General features: G+C 37.4%; 1 protein-coding gene across 1 annotated transcript in view; it reads right to left on the bottom strand.

The window, feature by feature from the left end:
* The window catches only part of LOC115243039 (glutamate receptor 1-like), a 37,533-nt gene extending 19,525 nt beyond the window's left edge, over positions 1-18,008 (bottom strand). Inside the window, exons 1-2 of the mRNA XM_029819695.1 lie at positions 17,834-18,008; positions 13,690-13,842 (exon numbers count right to left, since the gene is read on the bottom strand). Coding sequence (XP_029675555.1) covers positions 13,690-13,842; positions 17,834-18,008 — 328 coding nt within the window. The remainder of the gene's footprint in view (positions 1-13,689; positions 13,843-17,833) is intronic.
* Between the last annotated feature and the right edge of the window lie 303 nt (positions 18,009-18,311).

Here is an 18,311-nt window from a genome sequence, read left to right as displayed (position 1 = left end):
AAGTCGAACATAGCCAAATGAAATATATATATATATATATATATATATATATATATATAATGTATACGTACATATGAAATAAATATATATATATAAAATTGGAAATGAGATTCTCTGTCAGGATCTTGTCGGACCAATCGCTTCTATTACCACTGCCGAAATAGCGCACCGACCGCTCAACATGTCACGATAAGTTTTATGCAAGTTTATATTTAAGACGAAGATTTTTAATTAGTTTCCCAGTTTATTCTCTAACTTCTTTGTTATGATAATTTCAAAGTGCAATTCAAAATTTGAAAGCGATTAATTTGAAAAGTTTAGATAAAAACTCGTTTTATTACTAGAAAACCCGCATTACGAGTATTGAATACAACAGTAGTATAAATTAAGTAAAAATAATAATGGAGCACACACACAATAATGAAAAATGAAGGTAGTTGCTTATGCAGAATATATATGTAACACACAGGGCTTTCAATTGATATGAAAAGTAAATGGAAATTGTGAGACAGCATAAAACAATGCATGTTGCGAGATGCATACAAATCGAATATCTAAGCGGTCAGCTTCTGGCACACATGGTGACAGGTTTTAAAGATTTCATTTATTAATTAAACGATAACATAACGCGACTGGCAAATGCTAGTGAGTGTTAAAAAATACAGCGATGGAAAGATGTTGTAATATGAATAAAAGATTGCGTAGTTGAAGCAAGATAAAGTGAGCAGGTAAATTGCGTTTTAACGCGTAGTTACATTGCGGGAAAATTTAATGCGACCTGTGATTACTATAAATGTTTATCCTCTCTCTCTTGATAAAAACGTTATATTTTTAAAAATAACTTTTATCTTAAACCGTCAATAATTTTTATGTAAAGTGTCTTTTTTAATTAATAGTTTGCGCAAAATGCAATGCGCAAAATGTGCGCACGATCAGAGGAAATGTGTAAATTTGCCAATACATTGAATTCAATTTGATAAGCATGTATACTATAATATCACGTATAATTATAGTTATTATCCCAAACTTGCAAAATAGAAAGACAAATCAAACATCAAAATAGGATTGAATTATAACCGAGGATTATATGCATTATTCCTATATGCAGATAGCGCGTTTCCCAAAATTATATTCATTAATCAAGCGAGCGGACGCAAGATTATCGGACGAGCAATTTTTTGCTCGACAACTTTGCTGTAATAAGATTTGTTTATTTGGGAAATGAACACGAAACTAAAACGGATGTGACGAAACATCCGTCAAGCTGTGCAAAAAAATAAACGCTGGCTAAAAAAATAAAAAAGATAACATAGTCACAGCATTTACAACATGGGTCAAGCGCAAAGAAAATGAGGACAGCTGGAATATAATATAGGTAGTATCCGCAAGAGAGGGAGAAAAACAGAGAAAGAGATAGACAGAGAGAGAGTGAGAGTGAGAGAGAGAGAGAGAGAGAGATGCAAATGTACCCATATCTATTTATCCGTGGAACGAACTCTGGACAGAAGTTATACGAGGGGACGGGCGACGGATAGAAGTTATACGAGCTTGCGTCGAGTTAAGGACGAGCTTGAACTTTCCGTAGTCGGAATGCGCCTCGGCTTGGTCGCGGGAACTCAAGCTCGTTAGGTATATCCGCGCTCGTAAGTACCTACGATTGCATGGAATCCAAATAAGGATAGAGACTGGGGATACAATCGCAAAATCCCTTTTCATTGTAGAATTCTACCTTTTCACGACGTTGCACGTCCTCCGACGACACTTGATGGTAGTACTCGTGGCTAATCCACCATGTCGTCAAATTGTCATTTTTGCGTCAGTGAAAATACAGTTAATAATAATAGGTATAATAATAAATAAACAAAGCTCCTCAGCTATGTTTTTAATTAAGACTAAAATAAAACATTACAAGCGCGCGCTACGCATTTTTTTTAAACACTAATATACGACTAAAATTATTACTCTAGTAATCGCATATAATTTTACGTATATATTTCTTTTGGTCCTTTCAATAATTGTGACATTGCTGCATGCTTCATCAAGCCATTCTGAAGTATGTCGAAGAGTCCTGACAAAGGAAAAGTAAGTAAAGTTCGACTCTCCCGTCATGAGAAGCCATGCTTTGTGCGAAACGCCTTCTAATTCTCGCGACAAGAGTTCCTACCAATCCCCTTTCCGAGTTGCCGTAACCATCCCACCGTAATTAATGTACCACGGTACTTCTACCATCGAAGGGAGGATCAATTTTAAGTTTAACAAACGAGCTTGTAACGTCGCAGACAGTGAAGCCGATCCCCGTCGTTAACTTTCGCACCGCGTTATAATCATAAATTGGCCAGTGAGACGGCAATATAGTGGATTATTGGTGATTAGCCATAGAGCGTGTTTACTTTCCTCTCGATCGATCGACCCTGAACGATTGGAAATGCCTTTGAGATGGCGGCGATTTTTTCACTATTCTTAATCTGATAATATGCTAAAGAGTAATATACAATATATTATATTAAAATCTTATAAAAAAATACTCGTTAAATTTATATATCTAGGAAAATAGGAAAATAGATGTATATTAATGTGTGTATATGTATATGTGCGTTTTTAAATAAATATTTTTATACCACTCTTATATTATACATATGCACAAATACAAATGCACAGGTCGTTCATAATTAAAATGCAATTTCTCCAAAATCTTTTATTTTACGTTCTATCATTTTATTCCAACGATTTATGTCTGTTTATCCGAGAAAATTCCGAGATACGATATTACAGCCCGATTATATTCTTGAGAAAGAAAGAGTACTACGCGCTGTGTCAACCAAAGTTATTATTATATGTCTGCTTTTTCTTTGTTGCTTCGAATGTTTAACTCGTTGAAGTCGGCAGGCGAACAAAGTACGGAGTATAATTCATTCCGTTTGATTTATTTCGTCCGATTTATCTTGTTTGCATGGTTTTTTTTTCTCTTGACTTTGGTTCTTTGGTATGCTTTGCGCGTAGCAATATCGCGAAAAAGATCGTTTCACGAGAACTCCGCGGCAAGCGTCAAACAACCTCTCTTTTCGGGTTTTAAAATATATTTTTCTGTACATTAATGTCAAAAATTATAGATGCTTAGATCTCTTCCTGTCTCATCCCTTGGCAAATATATCGCGAAAATATTAGAATAAGAAGCATTTCACTTTACGCGTATCAGGGCATATTCGACATAAAGACGATATTTGTATTAAAATATCCAGCCAGTTAGGATACGAATGTTGCTCGTCTTCGGACTTGTAACACATGTCAAAGATACCGAAATTATTTAATAATAAAAAATCCTGCAATCATATACACATACTCACAAAAATACTGTATAATAAAAAAATATCTTTGGATGCGTTATTTCTTATTTGATTTTATACAGATAGATTTCTTTATTATTTGGTCCATTGTTTCGTATTCAATCCGCTTCTATTTTCATTTTTATATATGTATATATGATGTCCCCGTGTGTACATGTGCATCTACTTTTGAATAAAATCATCTCCTATCAACGCACTTTTTCGCACTTTCCCCACAACTGACAAGCATTTTCATATTATTCAGCACGAAGTTCTCGGTAAAGAGCATTTCGAAGAGGAAAGCTTGGTAAAAAGCGCTTTAGACAAGCAGAGAGAAAGACAGAGAGGTTTTGGTAAAAACTTTTTTTCTCGATGAAATCGAAAAGCTCGTCACTTGGCAGAATAAATGTCGATAAAAATCATTTCTCTTCATAGACGGACGATCGACCTTTTTATGTCAACGCGTCCAATTTCTGAACTTCGCTTTAATCAGAAGCGCATGAGCTTTGCTCCTCAAAGACGAGCGACCGCTTTTCGAACTGGCGATTATTAATACCGATGAAAATTGATCACTCCTGGCGGGGGCACTTTTCAATCATCAATATTAATTAGCTCGTGAAACCGCGTACAAATTAAGAAAGTTCGTCGAACGGGAAAGAAAAAGGAAAAAAAAACGAGAAAAGGAAAGAAAGGGAAAAGAGTAAGTCCGATGGCAAAGATCATGGATATAAAACGTCATTTTACTTTCTTTGATCGTTGTTGCTCAGTTTGCGTAATTAATCTGTTCTCGGGATTAAACTTTAAATTCTTCTAATGCCACAGTTTTCTTTCTTTTAGTTTTTGCGAGAAAATGTCGAAGGCTCGAACGAATTGTCAAAACTAATCAACAATTTCGTGTTCCGCGGCGATCGGTAGACAATTATTCATCGGAGATAAAGTGGATATCCGTATTATCGAATTTAATGAAATTCTTGCTCATCATCACGCGCGACTGCCTTCCTAATCTTTACGAATCGATCGATCTTGTCATCTTCAATCTTAAATGGCTACAGGTTATTTTTCTCTTTTCTTTTTCTTTCTCTCTCTCTGTCTTTCTGATACAAAAAGTGAAAGATTTTTGATCTTATAGAATTATTATACTTATTTGATGTTGCCATGTAACTCTGACTGTTGTAACTATAGCTAAAAATGATTCATCATTGATTCGTAAACTTGACGTCAAGAGAACGGGAGGTACCCGTAACGCGCCTTTCAATTACTCCGGAGAACTTAATTATTCGTTCCGCTACGCCAATTACCTTCATTCAATCATCGACATTTATGGCAGCGTGGCTGAGAGATTATCCGCCAGCCTCCGATAAGATACTTCCCGGCCGATTTTTCTTCGCTTCTGCACCCAATCTGCAGTTCTTATCGATTTCTTATTACTTGGGGAACGGTTCCCTCGTTTCCGCCGGTCGTTTTTTGCACCTCGCGTGACTTTCGAGGATGTTGGAACCCCCGGGGTGTCGTTACTCGCACGTTACCATACTACTAGCTCCTTTTCCCATTCAAATTGCTAATTTCCGACGAAGGTACTAAGATGGCATTTGCCGTTGTCAGCACATTGTCATGATCAACTTGTCTGACGATGAATTCATTAATATTGCATTCTTTCTACGTGCTCGATTAAAAAAAAAAATTTTGATACCACCCTAATATAATGTATGATAATTATACAATTGATTAAACATTAAAACATTTATAATATTACCCCGCGTATTTAAAAAAATATGCGTAAAATCCGTACTGCTAGCAATAGTCTGCGTTTTTACATAATAATATTGAGACGCCTTTATCGACATTGCTCATGTTGCAGAATTAACAGTAGTTTATTATACCGCTGCAACTACCAATAAGAATTAATTATTTCACAAACTATAGCTTGAATCGTCGATTAAGCGTTGCTACTGAATTAAATTCATTTTCAAGTGCGTAATTAATCGCACGCATCACAGCATTAAATAGAACACAAGCACAGAGCTATCAATTATCAATCAATACGTCAAACATTATTGCGCTTCGGGACATGAAATACTTATACAAAGCTACAATGAAGTTTTCCGGATATTCCAAGGTGTGTACATGAAAGATGATCGTTTTCCAACATGCAGCCAACAGGTTTGAAGACGAACGGAAATATCAACGCGACACGAAACAGCGGAAAGGACAAGCGTTCGGAAATAATTCCTCGAAGGCAGCTGTGAGGAGTGAGATTCTGAAGTGAGAACGACGTCGCGACTCGAGGTGGCTCACCGCGAAAGTTTTAAATGGCCAGGGGGGGCACAGCAAAGACTCGCGGCATCTCTCCCAATCTAATTCGAAAGTTTTTAATCGAAAGCGTAATGACCTGGCATTCGCGAGTTTTCATTGAACGCCGCGTGACGATGTCGCGACGCGAATATCGTCCGTGTAAACATGATAAGCATATTAGAACGCGCACGTTGGGCGAAAGTTAATGTACAAACAGGGAAACAAATTTGCAACATCCACTTTTCACGAGCCGCGTAATTCATTAATTGAAACCCGAAACCCGATTATTGCGAAAGGTATATTTTCAAAGCCCTGATTACAGCGTAATTATGCATACGACCACGTAAAGAACAAATCGTGTTATTTCAACGGGTACATTATTAATTTCGTATGTATATATTTGGCATTCACAAAACATGAATATAAATATTCTGCATGATACGACAGAGATATTCGCGCACGTAGCATTTAAATGATGTCACGTTTCCGTCTGTATAACTTTTGCGTGTTGATAAATATAATACACATTTCACACCTGTTCAGATATAATTAATTCATTACAAAACACATTATTATTTATTTATACGATATATATATTTGAGGTACTTTTTCTCTTTTCCGTGACTCAAAATCGGTCGCGTAGATAGTATTGCACATATGATCAATCCTTTATCACTACGGATCATCCAATAGATTACCTTTTGAAATTTCACAGAATGGCTTAGAATGCTACAGTTATTCTAGTAGATAGATTCGAACATTAAGGATGCCTTAATTTACGCTGATGAGCTTCGATAACTTATGCAAGAGAAATTAGATAAGATAAATTTCTAAGTACCGCATGACAGATGTGATATATGAGTGTAAAACTATGCCCGAGTCAATTTCAGCTAAAATTGGCGCTGCGTCGGGCGAGCTCTCAAACTACAGAATAATATACGTTTGCATATTGTGTGTCTGCGCGAGTAACTTTGAATGGGCCCTTAACCTGGACAGTCAAGCCACACCACGTCCCTTTCCGTGAGAAATGACAATCGGAAATGATGCGTTCTCAGCTACCCAGAGGCTTGTCTGCTCCCTCGGTGGGAACAAATAGCATTTCTCCGCGAGTTTATAGAGTTTTCGTGATATCATCGTCATCAAGCAATATATTATGATTTAAACATTTTCTATATATCTCGAAAACTAACAAAAAGTTAATTCTAGTAAGCTATAATTTGCATACTTACTTTGTTACTTTGATCTATAAATTTCTTAATAATTTTCTCTCTCTTTTTCTCTCTAATATAAATTCTTATATATATAATGATTAATTTGATCATTATTTGTATCTATTATTTTTATTATTAATGACAACGTGTATTGTTGTTGATGACACAATGCGGGATTCATAACGTGTCGTGTAAAAATTTTGGAAGTATTGATTTTGAGTATTTCAATAAATGACAAGTATAAATTCGAAACATGTGTTCTCTCATTTTCTTTTTTATGCTCTTTTGTTAGATGTGACGAAACCGATCTATTTTTTATTCCGCGCAGCATGATATTTCTCCGACAACACAGAGCCCTTTTCATACGGCTTCTATTTCTGCAATATCCTCGGGTAACTCACCAGTTTAGTCTGCTTTTATAGCGAACGGTTTCCCAGCGATACTGGGTGAAAAATATTCTTGTGCATGAACAGGGAACTCCTCCGAGAGACATTACCATTACCACTCATCTGGTTACTCGAGAACCAGAGAATCCCCTCATCTGTCGTTGTCGCCAGGCTAAGTTGCGAGGAATGAAACATTTCTACGGCAGGTATGTGTAATATATTCATTAAATGAGTAAAACGATGCAGATCTGCGAGAAAGTATACGCGGAATAAAATGCGAAAGAAGATAGAGGATGCTTGCGAGTAAATTATGATTTGAAGATAAACCTGAATGTATGTATGTATGTGATTTTGTTTCTTGAATATATGCACATGATATTTCTACGTTAAATATTTTTATTCCCTAAATATTAAGGTTTAATTAATATTAAAACTTTGTAATTAATTTCACCTTTCAGAAAATTATGTATCGATATATATCTGTTCATCAATGATTCATAAATATGTAAATATTTTTTTGATTTACTTTAGAAATAAAACACACTCTTATCGAAACTTTTTAATATTTTATTATAAAACCGCGTGTGCAGTAATATTAATGTTTGAAATGCCGGACGATTTTATGAACGATAAGTTATAAAGATAAAATTTATGTATCCACATAATGGTGCAACAGAGTTAATGATGTTTGACCCAAGTTGTTAATTACAGAATCCATGCAGCAAGGTTTAAAGATTATGTAGATAAAGTTCATCGCAACTACGTCTCTCTCTCCGTGGAAAGAAAGTTTTCCGCCGTCTTGGAACTTTCACGGCATCCTGCTCGCATTTTATAATAAAGATACACTCTTCGCCAACGCGACGGCTTCTCATCGACCTCAGTTTTCGTCGACCTCATCGTGTTTGTCAAAGTAATGCATACTTTTGGATAAACCGCGCTGGAATTGAACACGGCATCACATCTGACGTCCCGTAGAACTCGACGAAAATGATGTCAAACATTAAAGCGGTATGTCTCTTAAGTGACGATCGATGACATTGTTTAAAGCTTATCTCGGAATTTTTTAAATTTTTCGTGTTCAAAGAGATTAAGATATATAGAAATTCCTTTAACTTTTTAAACAGAATATCACTTTAAGTATATAGTCAACCTTACATAATATTATGAATCACATATTTTTAAAATCTTCGTGCACTAATAAATTTATTAAATTTTTATTTCTACTAGTAAACAAGAAATATTTTAAAGATATAAATTAACTTATTTTCATGAGACAGCGTAAATATGTAGATTTACATTATTTTTACATGTTCTATCTTAACATAATTTTCAAAAAAATGGTATTTTTTATTTGTCCCAAGACCTCAAACTAATTTGTATCAAAGATTCAAAATATATTGCATAAGAATTATAAAAATTTTGAAAGAAGAAATAAATATATATTTTTGATAAAGGGTAAAAAAGTTTTATTAAATTATACTTTTATACTAATGAATACTTTTTCGCGTACTGACAATTATGCAAATTTCATTTAACGTAGTTTCGTTTTTCATTCAATAGAGAATATAAATATACGCTCTCTTTTCCGCTATCTCTTTCTTTCTTCTAGTAATTATTTAAATTACATTTTAATTAAAATGATAACTCTTGACTTGGGCTTGCATTGTGTGAATGTGTAAACATTATAACCATCGTTATCTTTCATCCTCGTCACTCACGTCCGCGCAAACCAATGTTTGCATTCGGATTTGCTATGCGGGCGTATAATCACAGGGTTTATCTCGTGCGCATTTGGTTTAGGATAAGAGGATCGAGCATCTTCAATATTACCTATAAAAATGAGGAAAATATATAAAGCACGTATTATTAAAAGAATCACAGCAAATTCGTTTCTTTTTAAATGTACATTAATTTAATATCGAGGTCTACAATATACGTATTTTTAAAGTTTAAAGTAAAAAAAATAACATTTTAATGTAATTAAATCTCAAAGATTTAATTCAATGATTTATTTTATGTATGGTCTTTCCAACGAAGCTTTAATCAAACAGATCTGCTTGATATTTATACGAATATAATTATGGAGTTTATACGACATAGATTTGCATGTTTAGTTGAAATTTATAATCAACCTCATCCTTTGAACTGAAAGCAACGAGAGTTATGTTATACATTGATTCATTGAGATCAATATATTTGACTATCATTTCACATCTATATTACGCGGTATTAAATATTGTAGCAAATAATAAAATAGATATAAATGCGTGTACTTACAAATTTTATGATAATAAAACATGTAATAAAATTGCATTCTGAGAAGATATACATTTAATATAACAAGATCAATTATATATATTAGCGATTTAAATGCTAATTTCAAGACATGAACTTACATCATAAGATAAAACTTAATTTAACATAGATCAATGGTCAACGTCATACCATCAAGAAAATAAAAATATGCTAAATGGATGAGACATAAATGCCGTTAGTATACGCATCGTCCGTAGACGCACATTATAAATTTGTAATCGTCGTCGACTTTCGTCCACCACGTCGACGACGCGACGAGCCGATGTTTGCCCCGGGATAAACCACGCGGGAATAGAAGCCCGGGATTCATCTCGCGTCTGGTTCAGGACGCGAGAAGAAGGGCGCGAAAGCGTGGAATAGGAGGTGAAGACGAGCGACGAGGTGCGCGCAGAAGGGTACAGGGGAAAAAAGGCGGGAAATACCCTCGGGAGCCCTCGGCAGATTTATGCCGGCCCTGGCTGCTTCGCTGGCGCCCCGTATACATTCATCCCTCTCTGGCCCTGGCGGAAGGATGAGGACGCGGCTGACGGGGAGGTTATTCCCCCCTCCATTTCCCCACCGATCTACTTCATTCTCCCGCCCCCGCGGGCCAAAGGATCTTGCAGGATATTATACGATATGCACCGAAAGTTGATAGATGGCTATTACGTTCCGCTAAGACGAGCGTACCACGCCACCGCGAAAATTCTCTCCCTCAGGATTCTCCGCTTCCACCGTGTGATTTCTCAACGGAAAAAACTCCCCCGCCCGCGTTTCGTCGCCGACGTCGTCGTCCCTACGTCCGCAATAATTTTCGGTTCTCTTGATGGGCGACCCTTCTTCGAAAACCCGCCCGGGGGTCGACTTTCGCGTTCGGTAACGTCGGAGAGCGAACGTTATTGAAAATATTAAGGGGTTAGATTTATTTAACGGTATTCCTACTTCATATTTCAGATTTGGCTCGCGGATTGATCCGCGGGTTGTTTGATATTCGCATACTGTTCACGTTATATTAGAATAAGAAATTATTAATGTCCTTGCGTGAGTTCGTACAGATGGATAGAAAGCGATTTCTAAGCGATGGAACATGAATATTCTGTCTTTCTGATGGCGCCTGCTTTACTCTACACGTTTGTTTTATCGGACTTCACATGTAATGCTCAACGAATATGAATGAAGTGTATTGAATTGAAATGAAAATACGTATGCCTGTGCATGGTTAAAAGGGAGAAATGGTCCAGTTTCATAATGATTTTCTCTGTCTATTATTTTCTAGGTAAAGCTATAACTCCACTATATCTGCGTAAAATTGAATAAAAATGTTATGAAAAAGGAAAGAAAATGAGTTTTTTTACGAAAATACTATGCAGTAGATTGTTTTTCTTTTATCGTGAGAGAACGCTTTTTTCATTTCACTTTATTCCAATGATATTTGCTATTCAACAACCGTTTTACGCGCGGTAGGTAATTAAAATTAATAACCATCAAGTCATCTCTCTCTATAGCGAAATATTAAATATATGAAATGTAAATGTCTTTGATCGTATTCATATATGAATTCTCTATAACATTAGAGAAATCATCGATGTATATAATTCTAAATTTCTACAACCTAATTATTATATTATTATTTTATAGATATTATTGTATAATTAACACATTTAATTAACTTTTAAAATTTTACTACTCTGAATATCATAGATATATATTACAAATTATTAAAATTGAGATGTATATTATTAATGATAAAACAATGATACACAAAAATAATAATACAATTTTTTTTTTTATCAACTTTTTCAAATTTATATATAAATACAAATGCCAAGAGAAAAGCCATTCTATCGTCTTAACAAACCAAAATATTAAGCGGAATGCAACCTGGTAATAGATTTGTCGAGCAGGAAGCGGTCTCACTGTGGGATTATAACAAAACCCTTGATCCGGGTGAACCGACCAACGTTAATACAATTAACGGAACTAAGTACTGTAACACGGCCTCCCTGCCCGTTGGCCCAAATATTTGCATCGTCCACGACGATCGCCAGGATGAATCAGCCTGTCGGCAAGTTCTAGCCACAAATTCTTGAGTTAATAGAATCGCTGCGGTTATCACGACGTTCCATATCGCGGTCGTAACCATAATCGAGCAAGTCGCACAAATTAATTTTTGCATTATATTCAAATTATCAATGTAAAAAAAGATTAATCGATACCGTTGTGATTTCTATTCGCAAAAAACGGACAAATCGGTCAATGATTTTTTTCTAAACTGCTTCTCTAGAGCTGCTATTTAGCAAAACGATTGTTAGACATTGCAGTTTTGATTAGATACAAAGTAAATACGTTTTGGTATCTAGAAAAGTTCGAAAAAGCTTCACCTTACAGTCATAAAATCTCTTTGCAGTACGACGCAATAACTGCGAATTCGTCGATAATAGGAGACACCGATATCTTTGGCACTTCCAAGTGCCTTTTGTCTTTCTATCCGCTTACGGTTCCGATCGACTTCAAAGCCCGAGACCAATGTAGCTCGATTGGACCGACGCCCCTTGGTTAGGAGCTGTCAAACGGTCCGCGGGTATAAGCCGGTCGATCAGCTCTTTCGAATTTCGATGTTATACGCGACAAAGTGAGAAGCTACTATGAATTTCGAAGTGAAAGGATGTCAATAATGCGAGGGCAGCCACAAACATCAATTCAAAGCAAGAAAGACGCAATACGTAGTACAATCTATGGAAAATGTATCAGGGAAGTAAAATTGGCCTATTTCGATCGAAATTATATATAAATTATAACGCTCATTATTATATAATTTCTCAATTATAACGTAATTAATGAAAATAATGATAATCGTCAATTTTATAAATAATATGTTGAACGTGTGATACACACGATGACAGAATTAAATATCCTGCAACACGTTATTATATCAAGAAAGATATACATTATATCTTCATTACAAACTGTTATCGTGAAAATTCACGCCTGCTACGCTCCGGCGTAAATCAGGATAAGTGACATGTAATAGCTCTTCGGATAATTCCGGAACTTCTCACACCATTGAGTGCTGGATGGCACCATTGAGAGCAAGCGAATGTCGAATCACGTAGTAACATAACAATGTGAGACAATTTCACTAACTTGATCGCATGATTAAACGGAATTTAATCACGAAATTGAGATTGTGATCGACGAATTTGGGTAAATCAATTTCCGCAAAATTTCTACATTATCATTATAATTCATCGTATCAAATTTCTACAGAAGAAATTTCATAAATAATCATTTTGGGGGTTTTTCAGCAAAAAATATACAATATCACACGAATGGTTGTCAAAAAGAAAAATTTTCGGGTCTTTCAAAATTTTCTATATTTGATAACCAATTGCGTGACATTGTGTCTACCTATGTTTTCTTGCTGGAAAGCTCCCTGTGTCTTTTGCAAATTTTTGGAGAGAGATTAAAAAAAGTAACGTTTCTATTGTTACCTACTTTTCTGTAATTACAAAACTACATCGATAATCGATCGATTCCAACAAGGTACGCTTTCTTGAAACCAAATTCAAAAGCTTCGGTTTCTCTCAATCGTTTGTGCGTGCCTCATAGCGTGAGAAAATGGAAGTGTTTCGCCACTGAGGTGGCGAGATTAGTATCTGCGCGCCGATGCTATAGAAACGAAACGTTACTTATTTCATATCCGACACGAAACGCTGCAGCGTATTCAATGGTGCGGAGATGTCGTGCTTCCGGCACGTACGCGCCTCAGCATTGTTGATAAGTCACCGCGCTTGACACCGGTACAGATATCGCTAACAAAACGCGAAATCGATTTCCACTCGCGTGAGACAGAAACGAAATTCTGCGTTCCGCGCGCACACGGACGTTTTAGACATTCTAAATGTAGTCATGAAAAATTGTCGGGACGATTCGGAGAAATATTCGCGATGGAATTCGGTTTGAATCGACCAGGGTGCGGAGCAGGGCGACGATCGACGTTTCAAGATGTCTATGAAATATTTAACGGCCTTTGCGAACGTCTATGATTCAGTTTTCTTCGCGAGTATGTCTCGTCGACGTGTAGATATCTACAATTCCCGAAGAAAAATGTTGCACATATGTAGCACGATACGTGAGTTGAATAACGCGATTTTATACGGAAAGAGTATACTCTGTACTTACTTAGACGAGATAGCTTGTAGGCATCCGCTGTATTAATTACATCCACGAAGGCTTGCAGCTCAAATTTGCGAGTTGTAATGTTTTGATTGTGATTCACCATCGCGAACTTGAAGGCGGATTGTACTTCGTCGGTACCTTGCTCGAAAATGGCACCTGAAAACAGAAGATAGCAAATTTAATTAAGTACTTTCATTTTTGTAACAATGTAAATTTTATACATGTATATATACCATGTATATGTATATGTTGCAAGCTTTTTGTAAAATCTGTCTTTTCATAAAAGGCTCATCCTTTTTATGAAGAGTCGGATCTTTGAAGAGACGACCAGCACACATATTTTATAAAAAGCCAAGGCTTTTGCGAAGAGACTGAATTTATACGAAGAGTCCGCAATATACATAAAAATAAATAAAATTTAATCATTTAATTATTCAAGCTCGTCATATTTATAAAAATAATATCTTAAGTATATTTAATAAGACAAGTTGAAAAAAGGCATATACATATTTTATGCAAAACATATAATGTACGCGGAAAATGTATGCGGTATTAATTCTCTTTCTCTCTTTTCCTCTCCAGATTAGCTACATAAATTTTGGAAACGTAGAATTCGCGAACTTAGTAAATGTCGCGAGGAAACGCGATTACTCTACCCCCGTCGTGAAATCGGATGTGATAATCCGACGCGACACCCTGTATCGGATGTCTGATGTGCGGCGCTCCGTTTACTACTGGCTCACCGGCGTAGTAGTACAAACCGACGTCTGTTCAGGCAGCGTCTGCATACGAGGCCCGTGTAATTACACCGATCCATTCGGCGTTAATAGTCGGTAATACGTACCAATATTAATGCTATCGCTCGTCATGTAATTTACCGTAAACCGACTACATATCCGATAACTCGCTGATTCTATTTCTCCAAGTTGATAAGGCATCGCGCGATTGTTATAGTGCACGTAACGTTTGTATAGATATGCCAGTTGTGGACGAGAGGTTAAAAATATTTCGTAGAAATATTCGCAATCCCGATGAAAATACTGACGTCTCGTCATACTGTAAAAATAATATGGCTGCATGCATTTATCAAGCTATTTATTTCACGTCAAATGTATCGCATATTCCAGATGCTGCTGTCGATGAAGTGATCGATGATATACGCTAACACAGTATGCGTCGTATAATCGAGTAACTGTCAGCGCTGAATACTGCACTTTGTGTCTTCGTTATTCCGAGCATCCAACGTTACCATTAATATCTGGCCGGGAAGCACGGAGGGAGGGGAGGAGGATGAGGAGGAGAGGTGTCGGGGACGGATTTTCGTATATAAAATGTACACTTCTCCAAGTTAGTTGCTAATGCAGCGAGGTAGCGAACGATAAGAACGGGCAATCGTGCGAATTGACAAACTTGTATCGAAATAATTTTCGTTACGACTTTCCAAGTTGTAACGCGCCGAACGTCGCCGTGCCCGGGAGCTGTTTTTCCTCGCCCGTGCAATGAGAGAACTTTTCACGCGGCGAATAAGATACGCTCTCCGAAGTGTTACACGCGATATTATAGCATCTCTTTTCCCCAGTTTCATTTCTTCCGCCTGCCTCGCCTGACTACCTGCCTGCCTGCCTTCCTGCCCGTCACACGTGGATTTTTCTTTGCTTTCATGAGAGCATCTAATTTTGCAGTTTCTCGCGCCGCGTCTCGTGAAATATCGGTGGGAAAGTTTAAAACAAAGTAGTATTACGATCCGCCTGCGAAATCCCGGCCGACAGTAAACTGAAAGTGGACAGGATATCACGGCCGCAACGTCGTGTGACGTGATTTTATATTTATCGTTAGAGGCGAGCACAGAGATATTGCTTTGCGCGCGTAATCCATACAGTTATTAACTCTTCGGCATTGTATGCGACGAACAATATGCGCTGGACAAGAATTACCCAAAATTGAAAATTACACTATTAGCCGAGCTGATAATAAAGATTTTTGTCTCCGTTATACACGCGACAGGCTGTAAAAAGATTTTTACAATGGACGTAGAATTTAGAGATATTAAAAATTAATTTTTAAGTTTAAAGAATGCTTTACAAATATGATACATTTAAAAAGGCAGCAGATACAAATAAACAAAAGCGGTTGGTTAAATACAAATTTGAGATATTATTTCATATATTTTATTAAATCGTACCTTTTTATGTCGATAAATTGAAATTATATGGTACAATAGTATTTCAATTACATTCGTTTCTACTAAATACTGAATATTGATCTTGCAAACGCGATATCCGACTTGATATATTTCGCTGAATCCGCGAATAATCTTATGTATGCGCGCTTTAAACGATTGCGCGCGTGTGTCAAGACACGAGTACCGTACCGTAGTGTTTTACGAGGCGCATAATTTTATTATCTCGCTGAACGCACAGAGAGAACGACGAGCGCGGACGAGATACCGTGCGGCAATCTAAGCTATTATGCTCGCTGCACATCGTCCCGCGGAAAACGCCGGCGAAAGAATTTTCCATTGTAATTCGGACGACGCAGCGCGATTACACCACAATAACGTCTCGCTAATTACACGTAATTGATATCCCAGAGAACGTACCGCTTATATTCTGCCTCCAGCCTTAATTCCAGGTTTACCACGAACGGAGTTCTCTTGTCCCTCGAATATTTGACAAGATATTTAAATTGCTGGCCGTAAGAGCGGAATTATCGGGACGATGATAAAGGGAGATTATTATTGCACACACGTGTGCTTAATAATTAGCACACGTTGCAGGTAATTAATGCCTTTGAAGTGGTTTTATACTGTCCAAGCGAGACAGGAGATTAAACCGAAAGACGTTCGTCGTGCGATACGGTCCACGTGATACCGGGCGCGTCGCGCTAATATCATTTGATTAAAATACTTGAAAGGACGAATCGGAATTCGGTCCGCGCTATGCTTAATACGCTCTTTTGCTCGTTTCCGTCCGGCTCTCTTCGCAAACACGTCCCGTTCTCTCTTTCGCCTGTGCGGATGTACATATATTTGCTGAATATCTTCGTCGATATTAAAATTGTTTTACATCGTGCCGCGAGCGTTTCGTTAACTAGGATGAAAATCGGCGTCAGCGAAAATACAACCGCGTAACTGGATTGTAATTACAATAAAATCCGCAACACCGCATTGCCGCCAGCGACACATTAAGCTAATATTAATTAACCCGCTCTTCGTTCATTGTGTCAAAAGCGGCGGAAATTTGCGCGCTGCAAAAATTTTGCCGACTACGAGGAAACAATCGCAATGAAAGAGGAAAAGTAACGTTACATTAGAGATTTATGCTGCAATTTAGGTGGTTCGTAAACTTATTGCGGGCGCGGCTAGTAACTGAAATAATGCTCTGCTTATAAATTGAAAAGAATAACGTCGCTTAATTCCCGGATTAACGATACACGCCGTTATTATGTCGGTAACACAAAGATCTAACGAGTTTTAACGATAAATCTATATCACTCCGTAATATAGGTATTTATAATGCATCTTGAAGAGAGAAGAGAGAGAGATAGGAAACTCAGCAAATATATTGGCTTTCCCTTAAATACGACGTGCAAAACTTGGGCGGTAAATCACTGCGTAGGGCGCACTTATTATAGAGCCAGCATATTCTTATTATCAGCCGACGAGAGCGGATTAATTGAGATTGCAACTGTATAACGAAACGATGAATATTATCGTTTGCTATAGAACCGCAACACCGATCGCTAAATCCGATTTTCACGATGGGATCGTTTTATATGAAAAATATGGAGTTATTAATTCTCCTCTATAGACGCGCGCGATGATGCGTAGTGGGCGAAAAGGCTTCGTTCAAATATTCCAGGTACTCTCGTACACACGAGAAACGTATGTTCGTCAAACTTGTATCGTCTACTGTAATACAAGTCTACCGTGTATATAACCCTAGTCGTAATACTCGGATAGATACTTCCGTTTATCTCCGTCAGCGAATCGTGCACGACAATGATAGGGCACGGGATGAGATAATAAAAAGCAGGAGTTTTGAGATCCTTGACGATGTCCCTCCCTGTGTCAGGCTTATTCGTAGATATACGCACTGACATATCGCTCGCTTAGATATATCAGTGCTTTAAACACCGGTCTACGTACCTGTGTTTATCTCCGCGCGCGTTGACAGGTGGGGCGCCGCCGCGCGTCTATTGATTGGTGCCCAGCTTCCCCACCAGTGTCTCATACCCTCACATCGATTTCCTCTCTCAGTCGCTCGTACAGCAACCTTGCTGCACCTCTCGCCCTTTGGCGTCGTTCTTCTCCTCTCCTGCATCTCCCCCTTCTCTCTCCTTCTTTCTCGCTATCCTCTTCCTTTCACTTCTCTCCCTTCTTCATCCCTTGTCTAGTCATCTCTCTTTTCCTCTCCTCTCATATATATATATCTCTCTCTCTTTTCATCGTTATTCTCGTTCTCTCGCGGTCTCTCCACAGCTGTCTGCCTTCCTATCATTTTCCCCCTTCGATCCTTCGTTTTTCTCCATGTCGACCAATAATTCGCTTCCTTTTTATTCTTATTTTCTCTCTTTCGTTTCTCGCCCGCATACTCGAGAACCGCGGAATCTCCACTATTTCCTCG

This window comes from Formica exsecta, unplaced genomic scaffold (assembly GCF_003651465.1).
Source record: "Formica exsecta isolate Colony F162 unplaced genomic scaffold, ASM365146v1 scaffold672, whole genome shotgun sequence".
NCBI classification, from domain to species: Eukaryota; Metazoa; Arthropoda; class Insecta; order Hymenoptera; family Formicidae; genus Formica; species Formica exsecta.
This window is presented reverse-complemented; position numbering and strand designations above follow the sequence as displayed.